Genomic DNA, 20301 nt, shown 5'->3' with positions numbered 1-20301 from the left:
ATGCCTAAACTACAAGCTGAAGAGAAGCAAGATTTGGTGTAGTGTGTCAGGCAACAGAAGATGAAAGACTATAAAAATAGGAACATGTTGTATGTATGCAGTTTGGTGCATGACTCCACATTTGCTATATGTAAACAAATAAACAAATTAAAACTTTAATCTACAACTTTCACATGTAACTGTTGACATGAACAAATTGAATAACAAAGCTTATACCTGCAAGAGATTTTCCAGCTCGGAGAGGTGGACTAATAATCTGGAACAATTTCTGAAAATAATTAGAAAAGCTAATATGTTATACGAAACTCTGATTTCACAAGGTCAATATGGCTTAACATAGCTGTTCAAGGTTGAAATTGGTTATTTAATGAATCAGCAGGCAAACAAAAAAAATCATCAATATTTTCCATACTTCATGCAGAGAAAATATCAGACCACCTGAGGTGAACAATCAGCTTTTGTATCCAGGTAATGCAGAAGCTGTCTGAGGAAAAGATGACATGACTTCAGACCAATAACTGTTAGCATTTTATTTTCATTTTAATCAATAATTAAGTAAATGGCTCTAGTTCGCACACCTATTTAGCGATTTCTTTTGGATGACATCCTCTAATATGGAAAACCAAACCCAGTGTCAAATAGATAATTAAGCATGCATTATTATGTATATTCTCTGCAGTAACGGGTCTCGTTCACATTTCCTTCCTCTCCAAATTCCTATTCCCAATATAAACATTCCTCTATATTTTACCCTCACAGGTTTGATTGTGTAAAGATATTCCCATCTTGCTTCAAACAACCTATAATTTTACATAAGTTATTAATGTGCATCAGGCATACAGAACAGGTCAAAATGTTTTACAGTAAGCCAGCTGCACAAGGCAAAAATATAGCTATTCCTACCTCATAACTGACTAGATTTAAGAACAAAATATTGAAGGGTAAAAAAAATTGCATCACCAGTCTAGCTTCTTACCCCTAAATACCAATTTTCAAATAAATATTATGTTAATAAATAACAATATTATCATTAGTTTAAAGCTCTACATCTGTTCAAACCACTGATTTATTGTCAATTTAGGGGATTAAGTTTAAGAGAGTTTTCGCACAGCATCAGAGCTTTCTGGTCCGTGCAATGAGAGCAAAATTCCATCTTGTATTTCTTTTTCACATATAGCTGCCAAGAAAATGAAACAACAATCTGCCTGGTAATTCGTGCCTCTGCAGTTTCAAAATAACCTGTCACTGATGTGTACCATTTCTCTATTATGAGGTAAAATCTCTCTTAAGGGAACAGAGAAAAACCTCTCCTGAATATATCTTTCCAGAAATGGGCTATCAGACATTTATTGGGTCTAATGTTTATGGGAGATATTCACAGAGGTCACAGAGAGTTAAGTGGAATGCTGGCTACTTTATGGCTTTTATACTTTGAAAGGTTAAAAGTTACCTAGGATTAGGCATCAGGTGAGATGCTGTTAATAGCTTTAAGATCAAAGTAATTTCAGCATTAAACAATACCTAATATTTAGCAATACTGTTCATAAAATATTTTAATCAATATGATTCCCATCATTTTATTGATGCCAAGATAAGGGCACTCCAGCTTAATCTGATGTCAGGAGTTTACCAACCGCTTCAGAATTCTGAGTACTGTTATATGGGCTGCTGCCGAAATAGGAAGGGTAATTTTACTATGTCATACTGATTGCCAGTTGGCAAACTATATAAAAATAACATTAAGTGCTGACACAGTTTATCAGTAATTTACATTTACCAAATTAACATCTTTCACTGTGATATTTTATACTGTGTGACAAATCCATTTTTGCCCAAGAAGAGGTGATAATCCACCATCTTGAAGTGCTGTTGCCTATGTCAGAAAGGCAGTCCTACAATGCAGAAAGGGGGACTTATGCTGTTAGCAAAGAATTAGCAAAGAATCAGCAATTATGGACAGGTTGCAGATGATGATTACTAAACGATTAGATTGTTGTAAATAAATCAATTGTTTCACCAATGTCCTTCAGGGAAGAAATTCCTTCAGGGAAGAAAGTCTGGCTGATCCGGGCTGCAGGTACACCAATGCAATCAACTCTTAAAAGACACAGGAATTACTCAATTCCAGGGCAATTGCGGTTGGTCAAAGAATATGCACATTGATAAATAATGACATATCCCAAAAAACAAATATTTCCCATACAGAATGATTTGTGAACTGGAGGGAATTTGCAGGTGGTAATATTTTCTTCCATCAGTCGCCCTTAGCTTGCAGGACATACCTCCATAGGAGTGATGTAGTCATTCATTCCTCGATTGTACACATAGATCATGGCATCATACAGAGAATGTTCCCAGCACATGTGGACCACCTACAGCACATGAAGACATATCTAGTTAAAAAGGCCAAAAGGACCAATGTAGAGGTGGTTTTGTGTCAATCATTTCACATTAAAGACAGAGTAACAGACACATGGCACGGTGGCACAGCAGTAGAGCTGCTGCCTTACAGCATTTGCAGCGCCGGAGAACTGGGTTCGATCCTTATTACGGGTGCTGTCTGTACGGAGTTTGTACGTTCTTCCTGTGAGCTGTGTGGGTTTTCTCCGAGATCTTTGGTTTCCTCCCACACTCCAAAGACGTACAGGTTTGTAGGCTAATAAGCGAGTTCAGTATAAACTCGCATGACCAGGTCATAGGTCACTCAAGAAAAACATTCTCGGCAGCTAAGCTGCTACGAGTATAAAGACCTGCATTTCATCCGTAGTCAGGATCGAACCGTGTCTCCTGCGCTGCAAGCGCTGTTGAATTGATACTGGGGTTAGCGACACTATTTCTCCCTTCTCCACTGGTCCATGCAGAAATCTCAGCAGAGACAATCTAATGAATCACGATCCGGTCCCCCTCAGCCTGGGTGTATGGGTTCCATTCTCACTCGGGCTGCCCTCCCGGGTTATACAGGGTTATTATACAGGGGCGAACCACGCACCCCTCCCCTGCGTAACCTCAGGAGGCAGGTTTGTGAGCAGAGTCTCACTACCATCCCCGTCTCCTCCCGAGTGTCCCATCACTGTCCGGGAGCGGCCGGAGATGTCCGGGGTGACCCTGGACTGACGGGACACCGGCCCCGTTGATGACTGGTGCTCGGCTTTCGCCGGCACATAGCTAGTTCAATTAATCTGTGAATAATATAATGATGTTAAGCCGAAGTGCGGACGGAGATACGACACGGATAAAGTTGCATCTTAGTCGAGAGAAAAGATTTAAAAAGTTTCCCCCAACCCCATCCCCCCTCCCACTCACATAATACAAAACTAAAGATACACTAAAACATTCAAATGAAACAGACTAAAAACAACAATAAAAGAAAGGGACGAGTCAGGCGGTTGGCAAGGCTGCCACGTATGGCACTTCCTGGTGGAATCGGTAATAATAATGACAAAAAAAGCATTCTGTGATATGTTCTTAAGTATGAAAATAAGAGAGTAAGAACTAGAGGGAACAGACTCTTCGGGAAAGTGGCTCTGATGTAATAACCAAATAGCCAGAGAAAAGTCTGAAGGCATCGCAGACACACTTTACTAAATATAACAGGAGGTTAAGGCTGGGATATACACATAAAGAACTGGCAGTCAAAAGAGAGCAATCTAACACGCAAGGGACTAAATAATCTATGTTAAGAAAAATAAAACTGAATTCACCTGTTGAATGTCCAAGCTAGTGATGTCCATGTGTACTATGCATGCTTCAATATTCTCCATCATGTCCCTGTCCTGGAAGTGGATGAGCAGGTCCTTCATTACCTGTGGGGGAAAAAAGGTGCTGGAGTAACTCAGCTGTCAGGCAGCATTATGGAAGACACGGGTGGTGATGTTTCAGCTTGGGACCCTTCTTCAGACTCATTTTCATTACCTGTGGTGTGATGCTTGTTAGCTTGTCATTTAAAATGAATGGTTCCAGGCATTCAATAAACACTCCTTTAGCCACCGAGATCTCACTCAACTTATTGTAGATCTGGCCAAATAGAAGATCTCTGAATCAAAAGAAAGTTAGTTTACTTTACTACTAAAACAGTTATATCTAGATAAATATTTTGGAATTGCACATCTACATATATTGAAAGAAACATGAGGAATAGATCACTTAAAAGTGGTAATATTTCTGGAGATAGATGAAAATTCAATATGTAAAACGTAATGGTATTAAAAAATAATGTTTTTCAATAGAAAGTACACAAAACTTACGAAAATGAAGGTAATTACTTTGCATATCATTGTCTGTGCTGGTGGACAGGAAAAGGTGCCCTGGACTAGTCCTACCTTCTAGCACTTGGTCCACAGCTTCGCAAGTCATAGCTCAATGACTGATAAAGTGTGATGAGGATTCCTTCATCTACTATCCTTTCAGTCAGTAATTTCCACAACCTTACCACCTTCTTTATGAAAATAGTTTTTCTATAATGCCCCAAATTGCTACTCATAGTTACTTATATCCATGCCCACTGGATTTTGACTCCCCAGCTAACAGAAAGAAGTCCTTTCCAATTATTTTACCTGGACCACTCAATTTTACACACCTCAATCATAGCATCTCTTGGCCTCTTATATTCCAAAGAAAGCTTCCACCACAAACCCCATCCCCAACTTGCTGTTGATTGTAGTTTTAAAATTAAGCATAAAACTAAATGAACTTAAATGTGACTGAAGACCACATTCTACAAGCAGCTTTCCTGGAACACTTGCACCACTTTATTGTTCAAAGGATTCCAAAGTTGTAAAATTATTTACGAACTATGTACGAACTACTGTCTGCCATGAATGCAAGAATACAAAGTTTTTGCAAATCATCATCATCCATGTATGGGTGCCACAGGGGACACTGCATGTAGCTCCCAAATTCAATCAGTCCTCGAGCATAGTTTATGTGTGGTTTGCAAAATCTCCCCTTGATCATATGGTTTCCACCATAGCTCTACCTATGCTGGTAGGTTAATCAGCCAATGTAAATTATCCCCGAGTATACACAACTGACAAAATAATCAAAGTGCTTTCAGAGTGCTAAACAAGAAGGGCTGAGGAGAAGATTTGTCTGTTAGAGGCATCACATTTTAGGTGTTTGGAGATACAGGGGATGGTTCTTTGGATGCGGTGAGATGGAAGATGAAGATGAGGGCAATGCTTTTTGGAGCTAGAAGAAATGAAAGTAGGAAATGAAATGGATTCAAAAGCCTGTCAACTAAAGCATCGAGGAATTTTCACATGTTAAAAAAATAAGTTTTGGTCTCCTAATTTGTACAGTTTTGGTCTAATTTGAGCAAGGACATCCTTGTGATTGAGGCAGTGCAGCGTAGGTTCACGAGATTGATCCCTTGGATGGCGGGACTGTCATATGAGGAAAAATTGAAAAGACTAGGCTTGTATACACTGGAGTTTAGAAGGATGAGGGGGCATCTTATAGAAACATATAACATTATAAAAGGACTGGACAAGCTAGATGCAGGAAAAATGTTCCCAATATTGGGCGAGTCCAGAACCAGGGGCCACTGTCTTAGAATAAAGGGGAAGCCATTTAAGAATGAAGTGAGAAAAAACTTTTTCACCCAGAAAGTTGTGAATTTGTGGAATTCCCTGCCACAGAGGGCAGTGGAGGCCAAGTCACTGGATGGATTTAAGAGAGAGTTAGATAGAGCTCTAGGGGCTAGTGGAATCAAGGGATATGGGGAGAAGGCAGGCTCGGGTTATTGATTAGGGACGATCAGCCATGATCACAATGAATGGCAGTGCTGGCTCGAAGGGCCGAATGGCCTCTTGCACCTATTTTCTATGTTTCTATGAAGACACACTGGAACTAGGAAACTGGTAGCGCAGTCATTGATACAGATAGGCTGCTTAAGAATCAGAAAAAAAGTTAACCTAAGAAATAATGTGCACCCACAGACAAGAAGCAAGAAATGGGGAAGTTGTGTCAAATGCAGGCAAATGGGATTAGCTCAGGCATGTTACATTGTCGGCATGGACAAGCAGGTTGGAAGGGCTGTGTGAGTGCTGTATACCTCTATGACTCTAAATGAAAAGCAGAAATCGCAACTAGCATATCATCACTATTTAAAACGCACAATTCACATTAATAAAACAGTGTAACTGGTAAAGCAGATGTTTCAAAATTTATGACACAGAACAGCATGTTCCAAATCTATTCATCCGAAACCTACAACTGATTTATCGCTGAATAGCAGGTAGGCAGCTGTGGGCATTGTCCAAAAGCTGATCATCTTGTGTGAGATTCCAGCATTTTGCTATTTTTATGATTATTAATTATTCTGGTGTGGGAAAAGAACAAGGGGATAATAAAGAAATAAACAAGCTTCCCATAATCGACCCATCTCATTCTCAATATGTGTAGGAAGGAACTGCAGGTGCTGGTTTAAACCGTAAACACAAAATGCTAGAGTAACTCAGCGGGACAGGCAGCATCTCTGGAGAGACCTTCTTCAGACTCAAGTCTTCAGATTCAGTCTGAAGAAGGGTCTCGACCCGAAACGTCACCCATTCCTTCTTATTCTCAATATATTACCTTGCATAATTGCAAGGTAATATATCTTCATTTTATGAACCAAAATAATTAATTGCTGACATTAATGAAATTTCAGAAACAGCTAAAAATCAAAAATTTGCCAACAAACTTCATCTTCAACCTAACCATTTAAATTTAGCACACACATTAAAAATATAATATATCAGAGACTTACATGCGTTCGAGCAGAAGACAGTAATCCACCATGACAGGTACCATTTCCTACAAAGGAAATTATGATAAAACATAGTCAGTAACCTTAAATATTTGATTATAGAGAACACACGTTTTTCGTGAGGGGTTTCAACACCGTTTCATCTCACGTACTGAGAAAATTCCCCAAAATATTAAAAATCTGGTTCAGTTGACAATGTGCTTATTCTCTAGTTTCTTTCAAAACAAAAGATATCTTGAATAACAATACCAACAAAATGCATTAACATTATTTATTTCACCAAGACTGACAAATATGGCCGCTGCACTTAAAAAATGTCATCCTGTGAACAGAAGTGTTAATCAGGTGTATCCTCTGGCTAAAGACAGTTCTTTGTCGAATAGTCACAGCTCAATTACTTTAAAACTGTGAATTGAATGTTGCAAGGTCCCAATGCACAATTAATTGATTATATGCTTTAAAAAAAAGACAAATCAAATATTCTTTGGAGGTATCCACTTAGTGTACCATTAAGTACTGTATCAATATTTTGACTAGTGGATCTCAAATGTGTCTATTGATAGATAATGTTCATTAAATCAAAAAACTCATCATCATGCTGGTACAGTCAAGGATGAATTTCGGCACTCCATTGAACTTGAGCAGTCTATTAGTCCTACCCCAGCACACTTCCGTTATCCGTCCAATATTTTTCCTTCAACCATTTATTTCAAAATGTTTTGAAGTCTGCTGTTGAATCTGTTCCTATACTCTCGGGATGTGCAGTATGAATCCCTACCACTCAGTGCATAAAGGAGTTTTGCTCTTGCTTTTCTTTGCCATTCAACTATGTTCAAGTATGCTCTTTCTGCATTATCTTTATTTGTTCTATTTAGAAGGTATGCATAGGAAGTAAAATGTGCATATTTTTAGATGGTCATTTTAAACTGACCCATGTCGCCATAGTTGGGCCAAAGGGCAGTTTCTGTGAAGTATCTATGACTTTAACGATGTTAACCTGGTGAACCTACGCTGCACTCTCTCAATAGCAATAATGTCCTTCCTCAAATTAGGAGACCTAAATTGCACACAATACTCTAGGTCTGGTCTCACCAGCGCACCTTTACACCTGCAGTAGGACCTCCTTGCTCCTAAACTCAAATCCTCTCACAATGAAGGCCAATATGCCAGTCACGTCGCCAGGCAGTGGAGGGCATTACCCAAGCCGGCTGTCTGCCGCTTTTCTGGGGTTACGTCCGTGCCCGGGTAGGGTTAGAAAGGGAATATGCCCTCTCCAGGGGCACCCTGGGGGAGTTCCGGGACCCCTGGGCTACGCAGGATGTTGAATGTATCCTCAATAAGGATTGTAACATAGTTGTATAGTAGTTTATTAAGGATATATGCTTGTATTGTATTACAGTGGTGGGTTCTGGTTTGTTTTATTGGAGTGTAATATTATTTTTTAATAATTGAATAAAATCATGAGCAGAATAGATCATGTGAATACACTGTATTTTTCCCCAGGGTAGGGGAATCAATACTAGAGGGCATAGGTTTAAAGTGAGAGACGGGAAAGATTTAAAAGGACAGAGAGCAGTGGGTGTATGGAGCAAGCTACCAGAGAAAGGACTTGAGACTGAAACAATAATAACATTTAAAATACAGTTGGGCAGGTACATGGATTAGAAAGATTTAGTGGGATATGGATAAACCTCAGGTGAATGGGACTAGCTTAGATGGAGCATCATAATCACCATAGAAGAGTTGAGCCGAAAGGCTTGTTTCCGTCCTGTGTGACTCAACTAGACGTTGAATGATTAGTTGTAGTAGAACTACATAGCTCTGATCTGAACTATTGGTTGCAACATTTAGCTTTGTTCACTGCATGCTGTTTTTTGTTGTTTAGCAGACAAGCTGTCCTACATTGCAGGCAGGAACCTCTTTATTGTTTGGAATATCTGATTTTGCACCTGACATCCCTTTCAGCATTCTCTGTTGAATCAAGGTTTTTACCCTGGTGTGATGGCAATGGTAGTATGCTCTCAAAGCAAGGCATAAACTCTGATAGCAATGGAGCCCTCACCTCGTTCCCCAGAGCACACACTGGAGAAATTTCCCCAATCTTATCCCCCCCCCCCCTCCCTCACTAGAGTCATTGCCTTGACCCCTCCCCACCCCCCACTCACGGCATTTTTTGCCTAGATGCACACCCCTCTCATGCTGGAGTTCCTGCCTATTTCCCTACCCCACACATTAAACTGAAACCTTTGCCCCTCCCCCTCCAACTCACAGGACCCCTTGCCTAGTCCCACTCATTACTATCCATTGCTCTCCTCGCTAAATTTAAACCCCTCTACCTTATTAGAGCCTTTGTCCAAACCCTCCCTTTCTTTGCCCCCCTACCCCCCTCCCCCTCACCTAGCCCCTCCCTCCTCCCCACTCACCCAATTCCCCTCCTCCATTCACTAGAGCCCTCATCCAATCCTCCTCCTGTCCACTCACTGGTCCTCACCAAAGTTTCCCTTCCCAACTGCCTTGAGGTCTCACCCAACTACTTTCTCACATCATCACATGGTGGCCACAATGGCAACCATTGTCATCATGGCAATAAATAAAGCATCAAAATGTTCACACAAAGACACACAGAGGAACATTAATTATTCACAGCCTGTGAACAAAAACAAAAGAGTACAGGAATAAATGCTGCATACTCTAGCATAAATTACACTTGCTATAAGGTGCCACATTTATTGACACCACAAGACCAGTATCACCAGCACCTGATAACATGTCACAGCCCACTCCCTAATTTATCTGCCACAAACTATGGCTCTAAACACTGCATAATCAACAATCTGCACTAAAGTTAGAACAAAATGCTGAAAGAAAATAAAAATACGGCAAAATACTGGAACTGGAAATAAAAATCTTTCCTGCCAGAAATATGAGGCTTCTGTTGGGAGACAGCATCAGACTTTCAGGCCGATTACCTCTCAGCAGCATCTTATATTTTCTTTAATTTTGTATTAATATTTTATTATTCATTTTAATATTCTTGTTTTTTTTTTAATTTGTCATCTTTCTGAAAAAAGCTTAAGCTGTTGACTTGCCTGAAAATGTTGTTCCATAACCTGTATTTTGCCTTGCTCAGGACATTTCTTCAAAGCTCGGTCAACATACTGAAGCAGAATTTCGACCATCTGAAGAGAAAGATGTTAAACGCAAATCAGCTTTATTCCTATCTCCAAGCAAACATCAGCTACCCCACCTGTAGTCTAATCAAAATGCTGATGCAGATCAACAAAAAACATTCAAGTGAACAAAATGGTAGTTGTCTCTGTAATTATGGATCATTTCTACACTTTGTTCGGATCATGCAGAGTTTGCGGCAGTATACATAGCTATAAAACAGAGAGAGAAAAGAGGTGAATTACAGTTGTTCACAGCCAAAGGGTGAGAAGTTGTGTTCCATACGAACTAGAGCTGCTGTTCATATTTACATGTGAAAATGTGATAATCTGAAATGTCAAACTTTGTGGATGAGATATAGAGTGCTGTTAATGCAGATGAGAAAGCAGAAAAAATACCAGAGGCATTAATAAAATTGCAGATCGGGCATACCGGTCAGGCCAATTTACATTGTTCTGAAGTGATACATTTGTGATTGGAAGAACAAGAAGACTATATACTTCATGTGAAATAATTAATTTAAGTGGCATGGAGAAAAAGAAGTAGAAGTACAAATCGTGTAGAGCACATGCAGACATATTTCCACTTGCAAGACATTTCAGAATCAGGGATTATAAATAAGATGGTCACTACCAAATTCAGTTGAAAATGCAGGGACAAGAATCTAGTAAAATTGTCGTGCCAAGGAGAATTTGTTTTCATTTTTTCATTCAATTTAAATCACAGTTCAGATTGGATTAACAATTTTTGCTGGACAATTACACTAAAGATTTTGTACACCCACATAGCTCATTTGTTATGAGTTTACATTAATAAATGGTGAACGGTGAAGCAGCGGGGCATGCGACTTTTGCCTGCAACTCCACAAATTGTAATTTATTCAACTGTGTGCAATTTACTGTTGCAACTGTTAAGGTACAGGAAAAATATTCCATAAAAACCCACCTTTTCCAATTAAAAAACCCCCATTAAAAATGGTGCAATGCAGTAGTTTATTGACCACTTAAATGTTGGACAAGCACAAACAAAAAACAAGCCCCACATCCAAGATCTTGAGTCCTACAATACAGCCACATCAAGAGCACATGGTGTGGTGAACTGATGTTCAATGTGATGCTCATCAGTTTTAAGGAAATAAAATAAATGAATGTCATGAATGAGCAATACTTTACCCGATCAGCCACAACTCCTTTCCGCTTGCTCTGATCTCCAAACAACCCTGACAACAATGAAAAAGGATAATTGTACAAACAGGCTTCAATGAACCATAGTTATTCACTATGTACAGTAATGTAACAATATTTAACAGTATTATAATTTTCTTGAATGCCATCTCTTTTTTTTTACATACACGAGATAAAAATCATGAAAAGGGGAATACTGTTAAATATTGTAATTTTACCCTCTCCTCCAGATCCTATTATTTAGTAAAATGAATTAATGCCAGCCTAAATCTAGTTGCAAACAGCATGTGTCCCCAAGACAGCAGTGTGATGATAATTCAGCACTAGATTATCAGCCTCACTGACGCCACCAAAGTGACAAAAGTGGATAATTGCATTAAAAAGCATTATTCAGGGAGTGAGATTTAGAAACATTGGATGGAGCTTTAATCTGCATCTGTGATCTGCTGGACTTGACCTTAAGTGCTTGGCAAAAACAGACAACAATACGATCACTTCCTTTGCCTGTTGTAACAACTCTCTGGTTAATCAAATATTAGTTTCTTTTAATTCTATATTCCATGATTTCTCAAAGGGTGATTACTTAATTTCACTTTTTATGTTAATAGTCCTCATTACATACAAATTAACAAAGATATAGATGATGATTTATGTTTTTTTCCACAGGGCATACCAACTGCCTTTTGCCAATTTCTGAAATGATTAGATACCATCTTGAGAAACTCTGCAGTAGTTATAAGTTGGACTAAACGACTTACTGGAAATCTCACCTTGCTACCTCATTATTTCATAAGGATAGCTTGAGGTTTAGGTTCAGATTAGTTTATTGTCATGTACACCAGGGTGCAATGAAATTCCTGTTCACATGAAACACACAAAGTAAATAGGATATACAGAAATAAAAAATACAATCATAAATTTGACAAGTGCCATACAGCATAAGTGCAAAAATATTAACGCAACCCCAAGTAAAACTAAAAAGATTTTAAAATATAATAATGGATAACCAATTGAGGTAGAGTAATGAATAAGGGTTCTGAGAAGAGGGTGTAGAAGGTGCAGTCTAATAGCCATGAAGAACTTGTCTTAGGTAGCTTAAAACCTAATGGTATGAATATTGAATTCGCCAATTTTAGGTAACTAACCTACTAACAACCCCTAAACCACCCCCTCCCCCCACTTCCCTGTTCATCACCTGGACTTGCACCCATTTCTCCCCTTCCCCATCCTCTTCCAACTATATTCCTTCTTCTGGCTTCACAACTCGCACCTACCCTTCTCACACCTTTTGTCATTTCATTTCCAGCCATTGCCCAACCATATACCCATCAAAACCCGCCACACCAGTATCCACTCGCCAGGCTTTGTCTTGTCCCTCCAATCTTCCAGCTTCGTCCCATTTTGGTAAGTTTGCAAATGACAGATAAATAGGTGGTATCGTAGACTGTGAAAATGATTATTAACCACTACAGCTGAATCTTGATCAGCTGGGCAAGTGGCTGAGGAATGGCTCATGGAGTTAAATTCAGATAAGTGTGATGAGTTGCATTTAGAGAGGTTGTACCAGAGCAGGGCCTTCACAGCGAACGGTAGAGCCCTGGAGAGTATTGTACAGCAGTGGAATCAAGGTGTATAGGTACATTGTTCCCTGAACGTGGCGTCGCAGGTTGACAGGGTGGTGAAGACGTCTTTTGGCATGCTGGCATTCATCATTCAGGGAAATTGAATACAGAAGTTAGGATGTTATGTTACAGTTATACAAGACGCTGTTGAGGCTGCACAAGGAGTATCGCGTTCAATTTTGGTCCCCCTGCTATAGGAAAAATACCTTTAAACTAGAAAGGGTGCAGAGAAGATTTACACGAATGTTGCCAGGACATGAGGGGCGAGGATAGCACATGAGCTAGAGAGAGATTAGGCAAGCTAGGACTTTACGGATTTTCAGGAGGTTGAGGGGTGATCTAATAGACGGATATAAAATCATGAGGTGAATATATATTGGGTGAATGGACAGTGTCTTTTTCCCCCAGGAAAGATGAATCAAGAATGCAGGGAATAGGTTTAAGATTGGAGGGGAAAGATTTGATAGGAACCTGGGAGGCAACGTTTTCACACAGAGGTGGTGGGTAAATGGAACGAACTGTGCATCAGGCAGCATATGTGGAGGGAATGGACAGGCAGCATTTCTGGTTGAGAACTCTTCAGATGCTCCCTAATCCATAGAGTACCTCCAATACTTTGATTTTTGCTGGAGGAAGTAGAGGAGCCAGGTACAATAACATTTAACATACATCTGGACAGGTACACGGATAGGAAAGGTTTAGAGTGATATGGGCCAAACTGGCCAAATGGGACCTACTTTAATGGGGCATCTTGGTCAGCATGGATGAGTTGGCCTGAAAGGCCAGTTTCCTTGCTGTTTCTATGACTCTCAATGGTGCATGATTGTCATTGGTCCAGGAATTATTTTTACATTAAAAACTACCTTAATCCCGTTAACTTGATATCAACATTTTGTTTCTCTAAACACCAATTCTAATATTTCCTATTGTAGGTACTCATTTTTATTTTATTAGAACATTAGTTAACTTATTTTCTTCCCTTCATTGATCATAGCAAAAGATTACAATACAGTAGAGTAAATATATCCTGCTTCATTCATTTAATTGGATTATTTACTTTCTACTGTATGTAGAAGCAATCAAGCCAAGCAATTAAATTGATTTTAAAGAAACTGTAGAATGTGAATAATAAATATGGTAAACAATGATTTAGAAAAGCAGAGGGAAAAAAATCTTAAGCTAAATTAAGAAAATAATGCATTTAACTTATACTTTTTCAGAGATTAAAGTGAAACTTTACACAGCTGGATTTTGGATTTCATTCTTTGGATATTAACAGTGGGGGACAGTAGTAATCCACACAAATCTCATGAACACATGGTTAGACATGTGCAGTGTAAATCTCATGAACACCTGGTTAGACATGCCACATCAACCTATTTCCAAATGCTTCTTTAGTTTTGTTGCATGTACCATATATAAATCTACAATGGAGTAAATTTATTACAATTGATAATTAATTTAATTGGCCAATTTTGTGGATTGGAAACAATTTTTTGAATTGAATTTAGCAGCTCAAACACGATGGCTTAAATAAAAATCCTTATATCACAAGAGAAGATCTAATGGGATGGGGCATTAGAAAATGAAATCTGTGTAACTTGACCTCAACATACATATGTACACAGTATTTTCACTGTGCAAAATATTTGGGCATTTGTCTTTCGTACCATTTAATAAATTCATATGGGATGCAATCTTTACCTCAACACCACCTTTATGCTCTTTCACTGTAACCCGTGACTCTCTTGCAATCTTCTTTGTTGTGTTGGAACACTTGAAAAATCTCTTACAAATCTCTTACAAATCTCACATATAATTATCCCAAGCAATTCTGAACTCTGGAATTTCTCCCCTTGCCGATCTCAAATTATTAATGCCCTAAAAACGTTTGAACTTCAGACTTCCAAATTACTGTTGGAACTGTACATTACTATCTTATGCAAAATATAGCATAAACATGATGGGGTGAATGCTCTTATTCTCTTCAATATGTTTCAACTATTTTAAAAATATAAACAAATAATACAATTTTAAAAGTTAATCTATCGATGCAGTCTTCTATTTATGTAGGATTTTCACTCACCCACTACTGCCTTGGCTTTTCCTTCATGAAGTGACCAGGCAAGGGAGAGTGCCTCAATGAACCTCTCCTGCTTTAATAGGTAATCCAACCTCTGCATACACAGCATCAAGAGAAAAACATACATGAAGGCTCATGCCGCTTCAACGTAGCATCTATAGGAAGTGTTCACTTCCTTAAAGATCACGCAAAAGCACGTGTCTTCCGTGGTTAAACGGCCAGAGTGTTGTAGTTAACTGATTCCACAATCTAACTGGACTAGAGGACTTCAAGTCAAGCATTAAGTGTGGTTCTCAGTTTGATCTAAATTTGCAAACCTCATAATTGGAAAAATCAAGCTAATGAATCACAAACAACACAATAGAAAGCAACGTCGCACTTCATGCTAGGGAAAACACCTGGTATTTTCAACATAATTCTTGCAAGCATGAATAGGATTAAATTAATTTATTATTTTAATTGTAAATTACTGCAAGTGAAAGTTAAGTTCATAATGCCCATCTTCGCAATGTCAAATAATACATTTTTCAAATAAATATCAGTGACAAAAAAAAAAGAAAACAATTTAATTTGCAATTTCCATATAATATCCAAATATCCATTCCTATCCAGGATGGAGTGTCTGATTATTGTCACTTTTAAGCAGCTAAAATAAAAAAACTAATATCTTGTATACCTATCCTTTGACCAAAATAATATATTGATTTTACAAAAATAATTTCACATGCATTCAGTGTTTGAGGAATCAAAGCAAAGCCGACACGTTCCTTTTTTAAACTAACAAATAAAACAAAATATACAGCAACGTAATCTTTTTCTACTGTCATAATATACAAGTCACATCTCAACGGAGCGCACTCCTGCCCCTGTTTTAGAAGGTCCTGCATCAGTGACAGCTGCACTCTTTGGGGTTCATCTCAGTATGAGACTTTAAACTGAGGCGCCGTCTGCTTCCTCTGGTGGACACAAGAAAACTAAGGCAAAAACTCTGCAGTTGCAACAATATCTATCCCTCAACAATAACCGTTTCTCTAAGATATTACCTGATCAATTAAATAATTCTGAGTATTTTTCTAATTCAGAATTTATCATCATCTGTAGTACCTTGCTTTTTATCTTGATTATTACAGAACTCCAGAGCTACAACGTTAAAGGTTATGGCCCCAATTTCATGCTGGGTAGTTTCACCAAACACACGGTCGCAATGTCACACTTGCTTTCAATCTTCCTGAACGATTGTTTATATTTCTAGTATAGCTACCCAAGTCCCTGTCTTCCATTATCAGTATATTATTAAAGATTTAAAAATAAACTGTATGCTATTTCCCATTTTAAGGAAAAATTACTTCCCTCTCTAAGAAACTATTTTTCTTTAATCAGGCAATTGAGAGAAAAAACGGGAGATTTGGTGAAAGCAAGAAAGGTAAAAAGAAGTCCAGTCAGAAGGCAGGATAAACCTCCATGAAGACTGGCTTAATGATGAGCTCTGGTTAAATGAGTCACACAGATTAGAATTAGTCCATCAAATTGATATGGCCTGTTACATGCACAACAACTAAGATGGAAATGGTCAAAAGGATTATTTTTAATTGAGCTGCACTTAATTCGGGAAAGTAGCATTATATAAAAGTCACTCAAAAAAACTTGCTATTTAAAATAAGATGGTTCTTTGTAATGAGATTTAAGAACATCATATGTCTGTTAGAAGAAAAAAAGGACCTTTTACAGAAAATACTTTTCTATCTGTGGGTAATGATATGGAGTGGGGGGAAAAAGGTTCCATATCATTCCCACAGTTGTATACAAAGCCAAAATGTCCAAAAGCATGAAGGCAAGCTGGAGACAGAATACGTTTTTACTTAAACTGAACAGCCAGCAAGATCCTCCCGCAAAACAAATTAATTTGCTTACCTCTCGCCAAGTCCTCAGAGTAATCACATGCACAGACTACAAAAAAAAAGAAAAAGTGTCAATATACAAGTCATTAATACACATGATGTATTCAGCAATCAAATTTATCAATTAAAAAAGCATGTTTTGTCATTTCAAAGTCTTGCATCTCATCCATAGAATCTGATGTGGTCAAGAGTAGAAACAAAGATATCCAAAGTATGTGATGTAAATTACCTGAAAAGTACTACAACAGCAAACATAACCTGAAAAGCAAAAAGTGCACACAGAGGGCAGCAAACAGTGGCTAAGCAGCTGTGTATTTTAATTAATTACCCAAGTCGACACCAACAGTGTCGATGATGCCCTCATTTACATGCTGCAGAGGGTGTACACACATTTGGACACTACTGATGCATCTGTAAGGATTACTTTTTTTGACTTTTCAAGCGCCTTCAACACAATTCAGCCCCGACTGCTAGGGGAGAAGATGGAGAAGATGAAAGTGGATCCATCACTGGTACTGTGGTGTTTGGATTACCTTTCCCTCAGACCACAGTACGTGCGCCTACAGAACAGTGTCTCGGGCACCATCTTGAGCAGCACAGGGGCTCCACAAGGAACTGTGCTGGCTCCGTTCCTGTTTACCATCTACACAGCGGATCTCCAATGTAACACCAACAGCTGCTTTTTGCAGAAGTTTTCGGATGATACAGCTGTTGTCGGCCTCATTAAAGGGGGCAATGAGGAGGAATACAGAGACATAATAAGTAACTTTGTGGAGTGGAGCGCACACAATAACCTCCATCTTAACACCAAAAAAACAAAGGAGATAGTTGTGGACTTCAGGAGGGGGAGGAGGAGGACTCAAGCAACGCCGATCACCATTAAGGGCACTGAGGTGGAGGTGGTCGCTAATCACAGGTACCTTGGGGTGCAGCTTGACAGTGAGCTGAACTGGAAGTGTCATATGGAGGCGGTGTACAGGAAGGGACAAAGCCGACTGTATTTTTTAAGGAGGCTGAGGTCATTTAATATCTGCCAACCCCTACTGTGCAGTGTCTACCATTCAGTGGTGGCCAGTGCTCTGTTTTTTGCTGTGGCCTGTTGGGGAGATGGCGCCCGTATAGCGGATAAAAACAGACTGGACAAACTAATCAGGAAGGCCGGCTCAGTGGTCGGGGCTGAGCAACGAACGGTCCAGCAGGTGGCAGAGGCCAGAACTCTAAATAAACTAGGTTCTATAATGACAAACCCCACTCACCCACTCCATGCCCTGAAGGTGATCAAGAGCAGCATCTTCAGTCAGAGGCTGATTGCACCAATGTGCAAAACGGAGAGATACAGGAAGTCCTGTTTACCAGCTGCTATAAGACTTTATAATGCGCATAAATAATTGCACTTTTTTTAAATTAATTGTTTTTTAACTTGTATTTTAACGTATTTTAACTTGTTAAGTATGGAAGCCATTTGAGGAAATGTGTGGTGTTATGTTTGTCTTGAAGCTGTCGTGGCACTGTAATTTCCTGAAAAGGATTATTAAAGGTATAATCTAATCTACAACAGAGACACCCAACACTTTTATTTTAGCAGAGCACAGCAAATAGCAAACTGGCAAATTGGGCATTAAAAGGGCATAACTCCAAAAAAATGCTTTTCCAATCCCACATGATACTCCTATTATTAGAGATTGGGAGAACAAGGAGATATCAAAGTTTATTTTAGTTGAATGGAATCTGATAGCTCAGCAACTACAATTTACATCACAAAATAGATTCACGAATGAAAAACAAGAGTTCAGTCATCAACAAGAACTGCCTTCTGTATAATTCTATGTGTCAGGTATAAATTTGGGTTGTTCTGCAGATTTAAAATCTCAATAGGACAGAAGGCATAATTAGTCTCCATTCTGGCCTAATGTTTCAAAATAATGCAAAATAGAATCTCTAATTCCACTGGATACAAGTGGTATTTAAAATTCTGATCTAACTGTGCTGAAAGGAAGTATTACAGAGCAAAAAGTCCAGTCTGCAATTTCAGATTTCACAGGAGAAGGATTTGTACTGCAGCACAATGCAAAAATATTGTCTAATGGAAGCGGCAGACTTTACAAGGGAGTAACAATCATAGGGTTGCCAACATTGGGTGAGAGTTGAGAGTGAGAAATTGCAAGGGAGCGCAGCGATAGGGAGCTTTTGCATTTTTCATCTTGAAATTGTGCAATCTGGTGCATACTGTAGCGAGTCTTTTAACTTACACTTGAATGCAACATTTATGCTTTAAATTGAATAAGTTTAGACTAAATTAAATTCCACAGTAGAGCCAGGCTCTGATCCGCAGGTTTAGCACATGAATGACCTTAGTATATTCATGTATGGAAATCAGATTATAATTTATGCTGTTATGCATATATACAGAGAGAAAAAAAAAGACACGAGGAGTCGGACTTCCATCACTGCACAAATAAATTAATCAATCTTACCCTTTGACTATAGAAACAAGACAAAAATAATGCCACATATTCAACCAAGTATATGGTTCAATTAAATTAAGATATATATGTAAAATATACATATGGAAACTGGCCCTTCGGCCCACCAAGTCCACACTGACCAGCTATCTACCATATACCAGTTATATCCTACACGCCAGGGACAATTTACATAAGCCTGCACTTCTTTCGGATGTGGGAAAAAACGGAATATCTGGAGCAAACCCATGTGGTCATTGGGAGAATGTACAAATTCTGTAGACAGCGCCCGTAGTCAGGATCAAATCTGGGTCTGTGGTGCTGTAAGGCAGCAACTCTACCGCTGCGCCACCGTGCCACTCCATTAATTTTTTTTTCTGTAATATATTTATTATGGTGTCACGTCAATAAAGATGAACACATGATTCTGATTTCTGCCCTTAGTTGGATAACACACATCTCCAGTCATTGTGTTTTACATCAATATGGCTGGTTTTCAACCTCTTCAGTCTGAAGGTCTCGACCCGAAACATCATCCATTCTTTCTCTCCCGAGATGCTGCCTGTCCCGCTGAGTTATTCCAGCTTTTCAGTTTAAACCAGCATATGCAGTTCCTTCCTACGCTCTTTGCTAAGCGAAGCAGGTCAATAAACAATAGGTGCAGGAGTAGGCCATTCAGCCCATCGAGCCAGCACCGCCATTCAATGTGATCATGGCTGATCATCCACAATCAGTACCCTGTTCCTGCCTTCTCCCCATACTCCCTGACTCCGCTATCTTTAAGAGCCCTAACTAGCTCTCTCTTGAAAGTATCCAGAGAACCAGCCTCCACCGCCCTCTGAGGCAGAGAATTCCAGACTCACAACTCTCTTTGTGAAAAAGTGTTTCCTCATCTCCGTTCTAATTGGCTTACCCCTTATTCTTAAACTGTGTCCCCTGTACTGGACTCCCCCAACATCTGGAACATGTTTCCTGCCTCTAGTGTGTCCAAACCCTTAATAATCTTATATGTTTCAATAAGATTCCCTCTCATCCTTCTAAATATTATTCACCTCAACTAAGTCTTTGCTTCACCTCCGTTGATGCAGAGAACACAATCCCAGTTATCAAATCTTTCTTCAAAGTGAACAAAAATC

General features: G+C 39.0%; 1 protein-coding gene across 5 annotated transcripts in view; it reads right to left on the bottom strand.

Annotated features, from left to right (window-relative positions):
• Positions 1-20301, bottom strand: part of vps8 (VPS8 subunit of CORVET complex) — a 420899-nt gene that overhangs the window by 321854 nt on the left and 78744 nt on the right. For all 5 annotated transcript variants that reach the window (XM_033024588.1, XM_033024585.1, XM_033024586.1 and 2 more), the window contains 9 exons: positions 16717-16752; positions 14809-14899; positions 11089-11135; positions 9838-9927; positions 6749-6795; positions 3913-4033; positions 3702-3803; positions 2283-2372; positions 217-268 (listed from right to left, as the gene is read on the bottom strand). In XM_033024588.1, coding sequence (XP_032880479.1) covers positions 217-268; positions 2283-2372; positions 3702-3803; positions 3913-4033; positions 6749-6795; positions 9838-9927; positions 11089-11135; positions 14809-14899; positions 16717-16752 — 676 coding nt within the window. The remainder of the gene's footprint in view (positions 1-216; positions 269-2282; positions 2373-3701; positions 3804-3912; positions 4034-6748; positions 6796-9837; positions 9928-11088; positions 11136-14808; positions 14900-16716; positions 16753-20301) is intronic.

Source organism: Amblyraja radiata, chromosome 7, assembly GCF_010909765.2.
Source record: "Amblyraja radiata isolate CabotCenter1 chromosome 7, sAmbRad1.1.pri, whole genome shotgun sequence".
NCBI lineage: Eukaryota > Metazoa > Chordata > Chondrichthyes > Rajiformes > Rajidae > Amblyraja > Amblyraja radiata.
This window is presented reverse-complemented; position numbering and strand designations above follow the sequence as displayed.